Source organism: Psammomys obesus, unplaced genomic scaffold, assembly GCF_907164565.1.
Source record: "Psammomys obesus unplaced genomic scaffold, mPsaObe1.curated_primary_1811, whole genome shotgun sequence".
Classification (NCBI taxonomy): domain Eukaryota; kingdom Metazoa; phylum Chordata; class Mammalia; order Rodentia; family Muridae; genus Psammomys; species Psammomys obesus.
Genome location: NW_026585504.1, coordinates 50,638,427 through 50,652,128, shown reverse-complemented (window position 1 = coordinate 50,652,128; position 13,702 = coordinate 50,638,427). Strand labels below are relative to the sequence as shown.

The 13,702-nt window shown below is 38.6% G+C and overlaps 1 protein-coding gene across 2 annotated transcripts in view; it reads left to right on the top strand.

The window, feature by feature from the left end:
* The window catches only part of LOC129672149 (contactin-associated protein like 5-1), a 784,596-nt gene that overhangs the window by 767,614 nt on the left and 3,280 nt on the right, over positions 1-13,702 (top strand). For both annotated transcript variants that reach the window (XM_055601442.1, XM_055601432.1), the window contains exon 22: positions 677-895. In XM_055601442.1, the coding sequence (XP_055457417.1) occupies positions 677-895 (219 nt within the window). The remainder of the gene's footprint in view (positions 1-676; positions 896-13,702) is intronic.

Below are 13,702 nucleotides of genomic sequence, written 5' to 3'. Positions count from 1 at the left end.
CAATAGGGAGCAGACTATGACCTAGATGTAATTTGAATTAATAAAAAAAAGAAAATAATACCCTAGGAATTTGAATATGTTCATAGGCAAAAGCCTTCTCTGCAATTAGTGCTCAATCATTATGATGAAGAGAAGTGATGCAGGTAGAAATGCTTACTCATTTAGTCTCCTCAGCTTCCTTGAGACAAAAAACATGATACATCTCTGTGAGACCTGCTTTCATTTCTAACACCATTTTTCCTTACTATTGTTTTTCTCTTGTTGCAATTGTGAATCAAATGTTGTAAGAAGTGTTATGACTTGCTTGTGTTAATCACCTGCATCCATAGACAAATGGTGATCCAGATATACAATTTCCTCAAACAGATAGGGTTTGATTAGAGTATGATGGAGCTACATTACTATTTCTACAGTTCAAAAAATACATGAATGAAAAATTTGAATCTCAAAACATTTTTGTTTCAAAACAGAGATAGACATAGCCCTTTTCCATGAGGTATGGGTGAATGATGTATTGATACTTACAGTAAATGTGTAGTTAAGAACAACAGGAAGAGAGGTATGTAAGGAGTTATTCAGATAACAAGGGAGTTCCAGCCATTTTAGTTAATAGTCAAGCAAAACACATAGACTATTTTGAGAAACTCAAACCTGTGGTTCTTTTTATTCATTGCAGAGACTCTTGGGTTGGATCCAGAAGTTGCTAAAGCAAACACCGTGGGTTTTGTTGGATGCCTTTCTTCGGTCCAATACAACCACATAGCACCACTGAAGGCAGCTCTCCGCCATGCCAGCATTGCACCTGTGACTGTCCAAGGGACCTTGACAGAATCCAGCTGTGGCTCCTTGATGGACACTGATGTGAATGCAGTGACCATTGTGCATTCTTCATCAGGTACTTTCCAGGGGATGCTCTCCTGAGTTTCCATCATGAACACCATTTCTGCTGTTTTATAGAGAGAGCAATAGTGTTGACCAACAGCACTCAGCTCTTTGCCTTGTGTGGTTATAAGGGGTTATGTATTGTAACTGGCATCTCATGGGTCATATGTATATTTACAAAACATTCTGACAGAAGCAAATTAAGAAAGAATCTATTCTTTTTTACAGTTCAAGTGTCTAGTCCATCAGAGATGACAGGACTGTGAGCAGCAGATCACATCACACCCATAATCAGGAAGTGGTGAATGATGTATGGAGGCCAGTATTTAGATCATTCTTTATTTATACAACCCAGTATCCCATCAAGGAAGTGCCACCTATCAGAACGGGCAACTCTTATCATCTCAATTAAGAAATCAAGATAATGCCACAAGCATTCCCAGAAGTCTCTCACCTAGGTGATTTTAGATTCTGTGAAACTGCCTATTAACACTAAACCACACGATTCTATTCACATCTGGTGAATAGAATAGATAAGAGAAGGGCATGAGCACTATATTTCCAGTGACTTTAATTAATAATGAATTTTAAGTATGAAATTTAATAATATTTAGATACTGTGCATTTATCTGGTTGAAAGTTAATAATTACTAAGTTATTTAAAAATAGCTATAGGTATTTTTAATATAATTCTGGTTTCATGCGAAGAGTAGTTTTAATTAGTGTGTTGTTCTAGGTACTACATATAATGCATGTATGCATAATATGTATGTGTGTTTGTGTATCGCTATTATTTAAGAGAGAACTAATATGAGGATTTAAGTATTTATGTAGTATGAAAACAGAATGGGGACATAGATAATGGTAACTTCAATATTATGCTCTAGCTTTTCAAAAGAAGAATTAACAAAATTGTAGACAAATGAAAAGTAAAATGTGACACTTTGTACGTATCATACAATGATTTTTTTTTTCAATAAATTAGTTGGAAGGGGCTAGGGATAGAGCTCAATGGCAAAATGCTTGTTGTATAATCATGTGGAACCATTACAGTATTCAGCCCCCCATAAAAGGTCAGGTGTCTCTTGTAAGTCAGTCCTGGGTCAAAGACAAGGGTTAAGTGTGGCTTCTGGCCCGTCAGCCTCTCTGAATCAGGGAGCTTCAGATTCAGTCAGAGATATAGTCGCACAAACCACCATGAAAAGAAAACACTAGAAATAAATCTCTGGCCTCACCATTGGCCCACATGGGACAACATACCTGCCTACATGCGTTCATCTATCACACATATATAAATAAATATATACATAAATAAAAATAAACACATAAAAGATATTCTGCACATAAATCATTTTACCTATTTATACTGTGTGTGCTTGTGTGTCTAATGAGGACATTTTATCATAATTTCATTTTAAGAAGACTGTGTATTCATGATAAAGTCCATGTTCGTAAATTGACAAAGCCCAAGGTACTGTCAAGTATCATTATATTCTGCAATTAGGCTTTGTTTTTGTATTTCATTTTTAGAATTTGGATATTAGTGAAATCATACTTTCCTTTTTTTGTTATAGCTGATTTATTTCACGTGACATGATATTGGTTTTATTAGCATTCTTTTCAGATGAAGAGTTCAACTTTTTGAGGCTAAGTAATTTTCCAGTGTGTGTTTTATGTGCATATATATTTATGTGTGTTTTATTTCTGTGTATGTAGAAGCCCAGTTTCTTTAGTCATTCATTCATTGATATTTAACTTGATTCCACATCTTGGCTATTGTGAGTAATACTAAAATTGTCATGAAGTTGTAGACAGCTGTAGGCATCACAGTCCCTGATTTCTCATTATATTGGAAAAGCATAATAATCAAAACTGTATAATACTGTTGTTGAAATATATATAGAGACAAAGATAATGGATTAAAGGCCCAGGTGTAAATCCAAGCATGTGTGGTCAGATCATATTTGGCAGTCACTGGAGGAATGGACAGACAGTCTGTTCATAAATGCCTTGCAGGAAGCCAGCTACAACCAAATCATGCAATTTTATCATTGTCTAACTCTATAAAAATATACTTGACATAGAAACTATTAATTTTATTATTAGTCTTGAAAGAACAAAACATACAGAAAAAACTATTAGAAAATTATCCTTGATATTAGTCTTAAAATAATATTTTATTGATACGACTAAAATGCAAGTAGTGAACGCAAAAATAAATGAGTGAGTGATATTTGGTCTATCTTGACCTGGCTCTGGCCGGCAAATCAAATGATCAGTAAAAAGTAAAATCTGTGGGATGTGAGCAATGATATCCAGACTGTGTTTCAAGATATATCAGGAAAAGTGCCAATATTATCAATCATAAGGGATGGCAAAACCCATGGCAATGAAATATTTCCTATCACACTTGGGATAGCTCTTACCAAAAGGCAAGAGGTGGAAGTCACAAAGAAGATTCATTCATGATAATCCACAGGAAAAAAAAAAAAAGAGAGAACATTTGTGTTTGTGTATGTATGCATGTGTGTATACTTATTCTGCTGATCCTCTATCTATCTATCTATCTATCTATCTATCTATCTATCTATCTATCTGACTTACATAAATAAGTATGGTGCTAGTCAGCCTGTTGGAACCCTGGCAGAGTCAACTGAGTGGGGAGTGAGGATTGAAATACTTAAAGCAAGGGGCAGAGCCAAGATGGTGACTAGCACACACAGTTTCTGAGCTGTGGAAGAGATAAAGTTCTGAGTTGGTGAGTGGAAGGACTTCTGAAGCCGGGGACGGAGAGACTTTCTAAACAACAGGGAACATCACAGGAGGTGAAAACTTTGGTCTCCAGTCACTTGTTTGGGGAAGGTGAGAAACAATCTTTTGATCTCCCGGCACTAACCCTCCCCCAGACCTCCCTCCTCCTCGGCACAGCAGACTCATTTTTCTCAGTGAAGACCTAACTGCCTGGGGTCTGCAGCTGCTGAGGCAGAGCTCCAAGCCCTTAAGGGGCAAATGCTAGCAGTACCCATCTCGGAGTCCCAGATTCACGCGGCAGCTGCACCATCCTCCCAGGGCCCGAGTCTGTTGGCCACCATACTGGCTCCACAGGATCAGATCACTGACAGTACGGACTAGCCAATCCCACAGTGACAGAAAATACGCTATATACTCACCAAAACCAGGCAGAAACGCCATACAAACTAGGCACACCAGGCGCTGGGCCTCCGAAGCTTGGAGAGCACAGTGGAGAGACCCCAGGACTTCCCAGAAAGCATCTGGACTAGCAATCCTGTCTCCAGTTACAGTGGGACTTTCCTAACCTGGCGGCGGAGCAGCACTGAGCTGGCGGGGCACATCAGCCCTCCAGTTTAAGACTAACCAGGGCCAAACCAGAGAACAGAGAGCCTGATTACCCCAATCCCTACTGATGTGACCACGTTGAAATCTCCAGCTGCAGCAGGACCTCATAACCTGGCAGTGACAGCAACACTGAGATGGCAGAGCACATCAAAGAAGCAGGGCCAAACCAGAGAGCAAAGAGCCCGGATACCCGGATCTCTACCAAGTGACCTGCCTCTAAGTGAGTGTACCCTTGAGAATCTGCAGATCCCCAGATCCTGGGTCCTTTTAAAACAGAAGCCAGGCATCGAACCCCCTCCCACCCACATACCAACATTGGGAAACAGAGGGGCAATTGAAGTTGGGACATTGAAGTTCCTGCTCTGTGGGTCTAATTGAGGAGTAAAGGCAGTTAATGCCAGAAATTGCACTGCAATCTTTACTAGCGCCTGCGACATACACAATGCAGAGGCCCTCCCACACTCAAGGGTTCAACATTATTCATCACTCTGTCCCTTGAGACACACGTCCACACACACACACACACACACACACAAACATACACACACGTGCGCACGCATGCCTGAATTTGCCCTGTTTGTGCCTGCATACTTTTCTCCCACAGGTACAGGGACCTCTCTCAGCTTCCTGAAGAACTATCCAAATGCCAGAGAAAGACAGTAAAAGTCTGATTTGCAGAATCCAAAAACAAACAGGGAAGGTTTCAGATAAGCCAATGGCCAGGAGTAGGCAAAAGAACACTTCCAACATAAATCAGGACATCATGACTTCACCAGCAAACCCCAAAATTGATGGATACTCCAATTCATCAGAAGCATAGGAAAATGACTTTAAAGCCATGCTTACCCAATTATTTGAGGCTCATAAGAAGGAAATGAACAAATCTTTCAAAGAGTTGGCCAGTCAATTGGAGGTAAAGAAAGAAGAAATAGACAAAATCCTTAAAGAAACACAGGCAAACATAGCCAAACAAATAGAGGCACAAGTAGAGATGAAATTAGTGGCATGTAAAAAGGAAATGAACAAGGAAATAGAGACCATCGTAGAGAGACAGGAATCCAAATTCAAACAAATGAAAGAAATGTCGCAAGGCATGAAAACAGAATTAGAATCAATAAAGAAAACACAAAATGAGAAAAACCTTGAGCTGGAGAACTTGGAGAAAAGAGCAGAAAACACAAAAGTAAGCATCACCAACAGAATACAAGAGATGGAAGAGAGAATCTCTGGAGCTGAAGACACACTTGCAGAAATTGATACTTCTCTCAAAAAAAAGTAAAATCAGAAAAGTTCCAATCACAAAATATCCAAGAAATCAAGGATGCTATGAAAAGACAAAATCTAAGAATAATAGGAATTGATGAAAAAGAAGACTCCAGGCTCCAAGGTCCAGAAAATATTTTCAAGAAAATCATTGAAGAAAATTTTTCCAACTTAAAGAAAGAGATGTCCATAAATATACAAGAGGCCTACAGAACCCCAAATAGACTAGACCAGAAAAGAAACACATCATGTCACATCATAGGCAAAACACTAAATCTACAGAACAAAGAAAAGATATTAAAAGCAGCAAGGGAAAAAAGTCAAGTAACATATGAAGGTAGACCTATCAGAATCACAACAGACTTCTCATCAGAAACTATGAAAGCCAGAAGGGCCTGGGCAAGTATCATGAAGACTCTAAGAGATCACAAATGTCAACCCAGACTACTATACCCTGCAAAGCTTTCAATCAACATAGATGGAGAAAATAAAATATTCCATGACAAAACTACATTTACGCAATATCTACACAGCAAACCAACCCTACAGAAGATATTAGAAGGAAAACTCCAATCCAACGAAAACGAATTCACCCAAGAAAACAGGGCATACAGATAATAACCCAACAAAAATGAAAGGATAACAAGCAATGAAACAAGGTAAGATCACCGAGTCCATTACAAAAGAATCTAACATACATTGGTCAGTATTATCTATCAATATCAATGGAATCAACTCACCAATAAAAAGACAAAGGCTAACAGAATGGTTGCGGAAACAGGATCCAACATTTTGTTGCATCCAAGAAATACACCTATGCAACAAAGATAAACACTACCTCAGAGTAAAGGGCTGGAAAAATGTATTTCAAGCAAATGGTTCCAGAAAACAAGCTGGAGTAGCCATCCTAATATCTAATAAAATAGAGTTTCATCCGAAGTTAATCAAAAAAGATAAGGATGGCCACTATATTCTCATCAAAGGAAAAATCCACCAAGAGGACATCACAACCTTGAATATCTATGCCCCAAATATAAGAGAACCTACATTCGTAAATGAAACATTATTAAAGCTTAAATCATACATTGATCCTAATACCTTAATAGTGAGAGACTTCAACACCCCACTCTCATCAAGGGACAGATCAACTAGAAAGACACCAAATAGGGAAATAAAAGCACTCACAGAATCTCTAAATCAAATGGACCTAATAGACATCTACAGATCTTTTCATCCAAACTCAAAGAGTATACCTTCTTTTCAGCACCACATGGAACCTTCTCCAAAATAGACCATATAGTGGGTCACAAAGCAAGCCTCAACAGATACAAAAGGATTTAAATAATCCCTTGTATACTATATGACAACCATGGATTAAAGCTGGACATCAAAAACAACAAAAAGCAGACACACACATGGAAACTGAACAACTTACTACTCAATGACAGCTGAGTTAAGGAAGAAATAAAGAAAGAAATTAAAGACTTCCTAGAACTCAATGAAAATGAAGACACAACATACCCAAATTTATGGGACACATTGAAAGCAGTGCTCAGAGGAAAATTTATAGCACTAAGTGCCTGCAAGAAGAAATTTGTAACATCACATACAAACAACTTAATGGCCCTACTGAAAAACCTAGAAAAAAAAGAAGCAGATACACCCAAGAGGAGCAGATGGCTGGAAATAATCAAACTCAGGGCTGAAATCAATCAACTAGAAACAAATAAAACAATTCAAAGAATCAATGAAACAAAAAGCTGGTTCTTTGAGAAAATCAACAAGATAGACAAACCCTTAGCCAAACTAACTAAAAAACAGAGAGAAACTATCCAAATCAGCAAAATCAGAAATGAAAATGGTGGCATAACTACAGACACTGAGGAAATTCAAACAATTATTAGGTCATACTACAAAAGCCTATATGCCACAAAATTTGAAAATCTAAATGAAATGGATAATTTTCTTGACAGATTCCATCTACCAAAATTAAGTCAAGATCAGGTAGAAAGACTGAATAGCCTTATATCTCCCAAGGAAATTGAAGCAGTCATTAACAGTCTCCCCTCCAAAAAAAGCCCTGGGCCAGATGGCTTCATTGCAGAATTCTACAAGACCTTCAAAGAAGTGCTAACACCAATTCTCCTCAAACTATTCCACAAAATAGAAACAGAAGGAACACTACCAAGCTCATTCTATGAAGCCATAGTCACCTTGATACCTAAACCACACAAAGATCCAACAAAAAAAAAAACAACTTCAGACCTATCTGACTTATGAACATTGATGCAAAAATACTCAATAAAATACTTGCAAACTGAATCCAAGAACACATCAAAGATATCATCCACCATGACCAAGTAGGCTTCATCCCAGGCATGCAAGGATGGTTCAACATACAGAAATCCATCAATGTAATCCACCACATAAACAAAATGAAGGAGAAAAACCACATGATCATCTCCTTAGATGCCGAAAAAGCATTTGACAAAGTCCAACACCCATTCATGTTTAAAGTCTTGGAGAGATCAGGGATACAAAGCACATACCTAAAGATAGTAAAGGCAATATACAGCAAGCCTATAGCCAACATCAAACTCAATGGAGAGAAACTTAAATCAATCCCACTGAAATCACGGACAAGACAAGGCTGCCCATTGTCTCCCTACCGCTTCAACATAGTACTTGAAGTCCTAGCCAGACCAATAAGACAACTAAAGGAGATCAAGGGGATACAAATAGGAAATGAAGAGGTCAAAGTGTCACTATTTGCAGATGATATGATAGTATACATGAGTGACCCCCAAAATTCAACCAGAGAACTCCTTCAGCTGATAAACACCTTCAGTAAAGTGGCAGAATACAAAATCAACTCAAAAAAAAAAAAAAAATCAGAAGCCATCCTGTATAACAAAGACAAAAAGTCTGAGAAAGAAAGTAGAACTGATAGTCTAAGTTCAGAAAGGAGAGGAAGACCTCCCCTATCAGTGGATTTGGGGAAGGGCGTGCATGCCGAAAGGGGGGGAAGGGTGGGATCGGGAGGAGAGGAGGGAGTGGCTTATGGGGGTAAAAAATGAATAAAGTGTAATTAATAATAATAATAAAATATTTAAAAAAAAAGAAATTAGGGAAACTACACCCTCTACAATAGCCACTAATAACATAAAGTACCTTGGTGTGACTAACCAAGCAAGGGAAAGACCTGTTTGAGAAAAACTTCAAGTCTCTGAAGAAAGAAATCGAAGAAGATCTCAGAAGATGGAAAGAACTCTCATGCTCATGGATTGGTAGGATTAACATTGTGAAAATGGCCATCCTGCCAAAAGCAATCTACAGATTCAATGCAATTCCCATCAAAATACCAACTCAATTCTTTACAGACCTTGAAAAAAAGATTTTCAGCTTCATATGGAGAAACAAAAAACCCAGAATCTCCAAAACAATCCTGTACAACAACAGATCATCTGGAGGTATCTCCATCCCTGATCTCAAGTTGTACTACAAAGCAATAGTAATAAAATCTGCATGGTATTAGCATAAAAACAGAAAGGAGGATCAATGGAACCACATAGAAGATCCAGAAATAAACCCACACACCTATGAATACTCGATATTTGACAAAGAAGCCAAAACCATTCAATGGAAAAAAAGACAGCATCTTCAACAAATGGTGCTGGTCCAACTGGATGTCCACATGCAGAAAAATGAAAATAGATGTCTATTTATCACCCTGAACAAAACTAAAGTCCAAGTGGATCAAAGACCTCAACATAAAACCAGATACTCTAAATCTGTTAGAAGAAAAAGTGGGGAACAGCCTAGAACTCATTGGCACAGGAGACAACTTCCTGAACAGAACACCAACAGCACAGGCTCTAAGAGCAGCAATCAATAAATGGGATCTCATGAAACTAAAAAGCTTCTGTAAAGCAAAGGACACCATCATCAAAACAAATAGACAGCCTACAGATTGGGAAAGAATCTTCACCAACCCTTTATCTGACAGAGGACTAATATCCAGTATATAAAAAGAACTAAAGAAGGAGAAAAGCAACAAACCAAGTAATCCAATTAAAAAATGGGGAACGGAGCTAAACAGAGAATTCTCGATAGAGGAACATCGAATGGCAGAGAAACACTTAAAGAAATGCTCAACCTCATTAGCCATTAGGGAAATGCAAATCAAAACGACCCTGAGATTTCACCTTACACCCATCAGAATGGCCAAGATGAAAAACTCAAGTGACAACACATGCTGGAGAGGTTGTGGAGAAAGGGGAACCCTCCTCCATTGCTGGTGGGAATGTAAACTGGTTCAACCACTTTGGAAGTCAATCTTGCGCTTTCTCAGACAATTAGGAGTAGTGCTATCTCAAGACCCAGCTATACCACTCCTAGGTATATACCCAAAATTTTCTCAAGTACACAACAAAGACATTTGTTCAACCTTGTTTGTAGCAGCTTTATTGGTAATAGCCAGAACCTGGAAACAACCCAGATGTCCATCAACAGAGAAATGGATACAGAAATTGTAGTATTTTTACACAATGGAATACTACTCAGCAATCAAAAAGGAGGAAATTATGAAATTTGCAGGCAAATGGTGGGATCTAGAAAAGATCATCCTGAGTGAAATATCCCAGAAGGAGAAAGACAAACATGGAATATACTCACTTATATAGACCTACAAGATATGACAAACATAATGAAATCTACACACCTAAAAAAGATAATCAAGAAAGTGGACACAGGCGAAGATGATCAATCCTCATTTAGAAAGACAAATGGGATGTACATTGAACGTATGACAGGAGTCTACCACAAAAGGCATCTGAAAGACTCTACCTAGCAGTGTTTCAAAACAGACACTAAGACTCATAACCAAACCCTCGGCAGAGTGCAGGGAATCATATGAAAGAAGGGGAGTTAGTATGATATGGAAAGGATAGGAGCTCTACAAGGACCAAATATGTCTGGGCACAGGGTCCTTTCTGAGACTGACACTCAACCAAGGACCATGTATGGATATAACCTAGAACTTCTGCTCGGATGTGGCCCGTGGTATAGCTCAGTAACCAAGTAGTTTTCCAAAATAAGGGAAACAAGGACTATTTCTAACAGGATCTCAAGGGTAGGCTCTTTGACCTCCCCACTCCCCCAGGGGAGGAGCAGTCCTGTTAGGCCACAGTGGAGGACTTTGCAGCCAGCCCTGAAGATACCTGATAAAACAGGGTCAAGTGAAAGGGGAGGAGGTCCACCCTATCAGTGGATTTGGAACGCGGCAGGGAGGAGACCAGGGAGGGAGTATGGGGTTCGGGGGGAGGAATGAGAGAGCGGGATAGATTTGGGACACAGAGTTAACAAAATGTAACTAATAAGAAAAATAAAATTAAAAAAAGAGAAATATTTTAAGCAAGTCACAATATACACAGAATTGGCTCCAGAGGGCTGTCAGTAAGAATGCAGCCTGAGTTTATTCCATAATTCCTTTATTATAGGCAAAGCAAAACCAAGCCACATAAATACAAAAAGAAGTTCCTGGAACTGCCAAACTTCTTTTCTAGTACTACTTCCCTATAGCAGATTTGGTCCAAGTTTCCATGAACAAGTTTTAAGGAACTTGACAAAACTTCCTCTTTTCTGTCTCAAGGTGAAGGCCAGGGTGAAAATATGTTTTTCAATAAATAACAAAGCAGCTTGACAAACAAGCAGCCCTCCACAACAGCCACAGAAGAAAAAAGGAAAAACTGTGCTGAGGGTCTTGATTGTGTCCATTGTGTGAGACAAGGCAGGCAAGCTTGAGCATTTTAGGATTAGATTTGTTGAGAAACTTCGACCAAAGCTGTGCTGTGTAGATTACTTCTAGTTGTTCCATAATTGCCTCCATGGTGTTTAGTAGGAAGAGCAAATTGTCTTTGGAAGTGTGATTTAAATGGCAGAGTAGTTGGGGATGAAGGCTGTGGACTTGTGTTTTGTGTGTGTGAATGGAGTGCTGTGTGTCTAGCAGTTACTGTCCCAAGGAATTAATTAGCTTAGCATTGTGTTACACTATTCCTGAGAAGATGTGAAGAAACATCTATTCAGCTCAGATAGAGAACTGGTCACAGACCAAAGCTAGGGTATGACCAAAATCAAATTTGATGAACCAGTGAGTGTTATAGGGTCTATTTAAGGGACTATGGCTGATGGCTTGCCCACAGGAACAAAAATGACTCAAAGATAGTTGCATTTCCAAAGTCTACCCAAGAATGGGTGATGGGTCATATAAGCTGAAGCACTGGAATTCACTGAAAAACTTGTAGGCAGCTCAACAGGTCAGGCAGTGCCTCTTTCAGGCAGTTTTGCAAATCTCTGCCTCTTTCAGGCAGCTCTAATAGTCTAAGATATTTTCAGGCAGCTTGACTGATATAAAAGGATCTCTAAACATTCCTTCCTGCCTATATAAGCTTGCAGAGAGAGGGGCCTATTGCACTGGCATGTTTCAGGGACTTCCTGGATTTGCTGAGTTGTTTACTTCCCAATTCTTATGGAATTGCCTTTTATAACATCCTAAATGTTAAAAAGCTTCCCTACAAGGGGATTATACTTACTCCATAAAATTTGTTTCACACCTGGGAAAGATATCCACACCCTGACCAGAAAAGTCTCCAAATGAGTCATAAAATTCAGGAAAAAAATTAATAGTTTGCTGCATTTACTTTGATATATCACTATTCAGCTGCAGATTGATATCATATAAAGAAAAAGTAATAGGAGTGTCTAAATTCAGTTTGTACTTTGGCACTCTCAGATGGCAGATAATTCTCAAAAGAAATGTGTAAGTATGTTGCATATTTCTGGTGACATCTAGCATTCTTAGTACTGGATAAAAGAAAAAAAACAGACCATGGCTTAGTCAGCATGCAATGTCTAATGTCTAATATTGTACTTAAAAATGGGAGTTTTTACACGATATAGATATGTGCACACACACACATACACACACACATTATATATATATATATATTCATATAGTATTACTTTTGACAGAAAAATTATAGCCAGATGAATTGATAGAGGTAGATAAATGGTAAGTGGCAGGTGGAGGTTGCATTGACAGATGCATTTATGCATCTAGGCTAAGGCTTTCATTGTGGGAGAAGAAAAGTAAAAGGTCAGATCAGATTTTAAAATATAATATTAATAGGAGATTTTAAAATGTAATATTAAATCAGCACTATGATGATAAAGGTTACTCTGCAGAACATGACTGCCAAATATACTACTGGAACTGTCACCTTATTCAATCTGAAATGTTTTCCTTGTGGCATTAGAGAATTAGAATTAGTAAAGTAAATTAATATGTATCAACCTATCAACATCAAAGAATGTTAGAAATGGAGAAATCTGGTTTAACATCAGAACTATGTTGTTTATAATGTTAAAAGTAGTACACCTGCTAAATAAACTTTAAACCAGTATGAGCTGTGTTAAGATAAAGGAATCATGTGAACTGTGAACAATCGAGATTTGAGTAGTCATGGAGAAGTAGAAGGGAATTCAGGAAGAAGATAAGAAAAAGAACACACCACAGTAAGAAGTTCTAAGGACACAGGAGATAGAGTAGCTAAGTATCTGCCTTTCCCTCCTGCTGCCTTTCTGTCCAGACTCTCTCCTTCCTTCCCTTCCTGGTTCTCTCCCCCTTACTTCCTCCTGCCTTTATTATCAGTCTCCCTGAGATGCAGTTGTTCCATCTCTTCCTTCCTAGCTTCCATTTTCCCTCTGTCTTATTCTTACTCCTTATGACTGACTCTGTTTCATTTCTGTCTTCCTCTCTAAGTTTTCCTATCTTCCTCTATTCACCCATCTCTATCTTCTTTCCTATCTCCTTCCATATTCTATTCTTCTGTCCCTATCTATCTCCTTCCCTGTCCTTTTCCTCGCTTCATCTCACTCTGTCCCTTTCTTTGTCTCCTTCAGTTCTTGTCTTTTTATCTCTCTGTCTCTGTCCATTTCTCATTTCCTCAGTCTCCCATCCTCCATTACACAGCAAGGTCAAGATCAGCCTATACTACATAACAAGTTAAACTCCAGCCTGCTGTATATGAGACCCTGTCTCAAAAGAAAAATAAACCAGACTAGAGCAATAGCTCAGAGGGTAAGGGTACACACTGGACAGCTGCTCTCCTGGTGAGGGCTGCTCTGAGGTGCTAATTTTTCC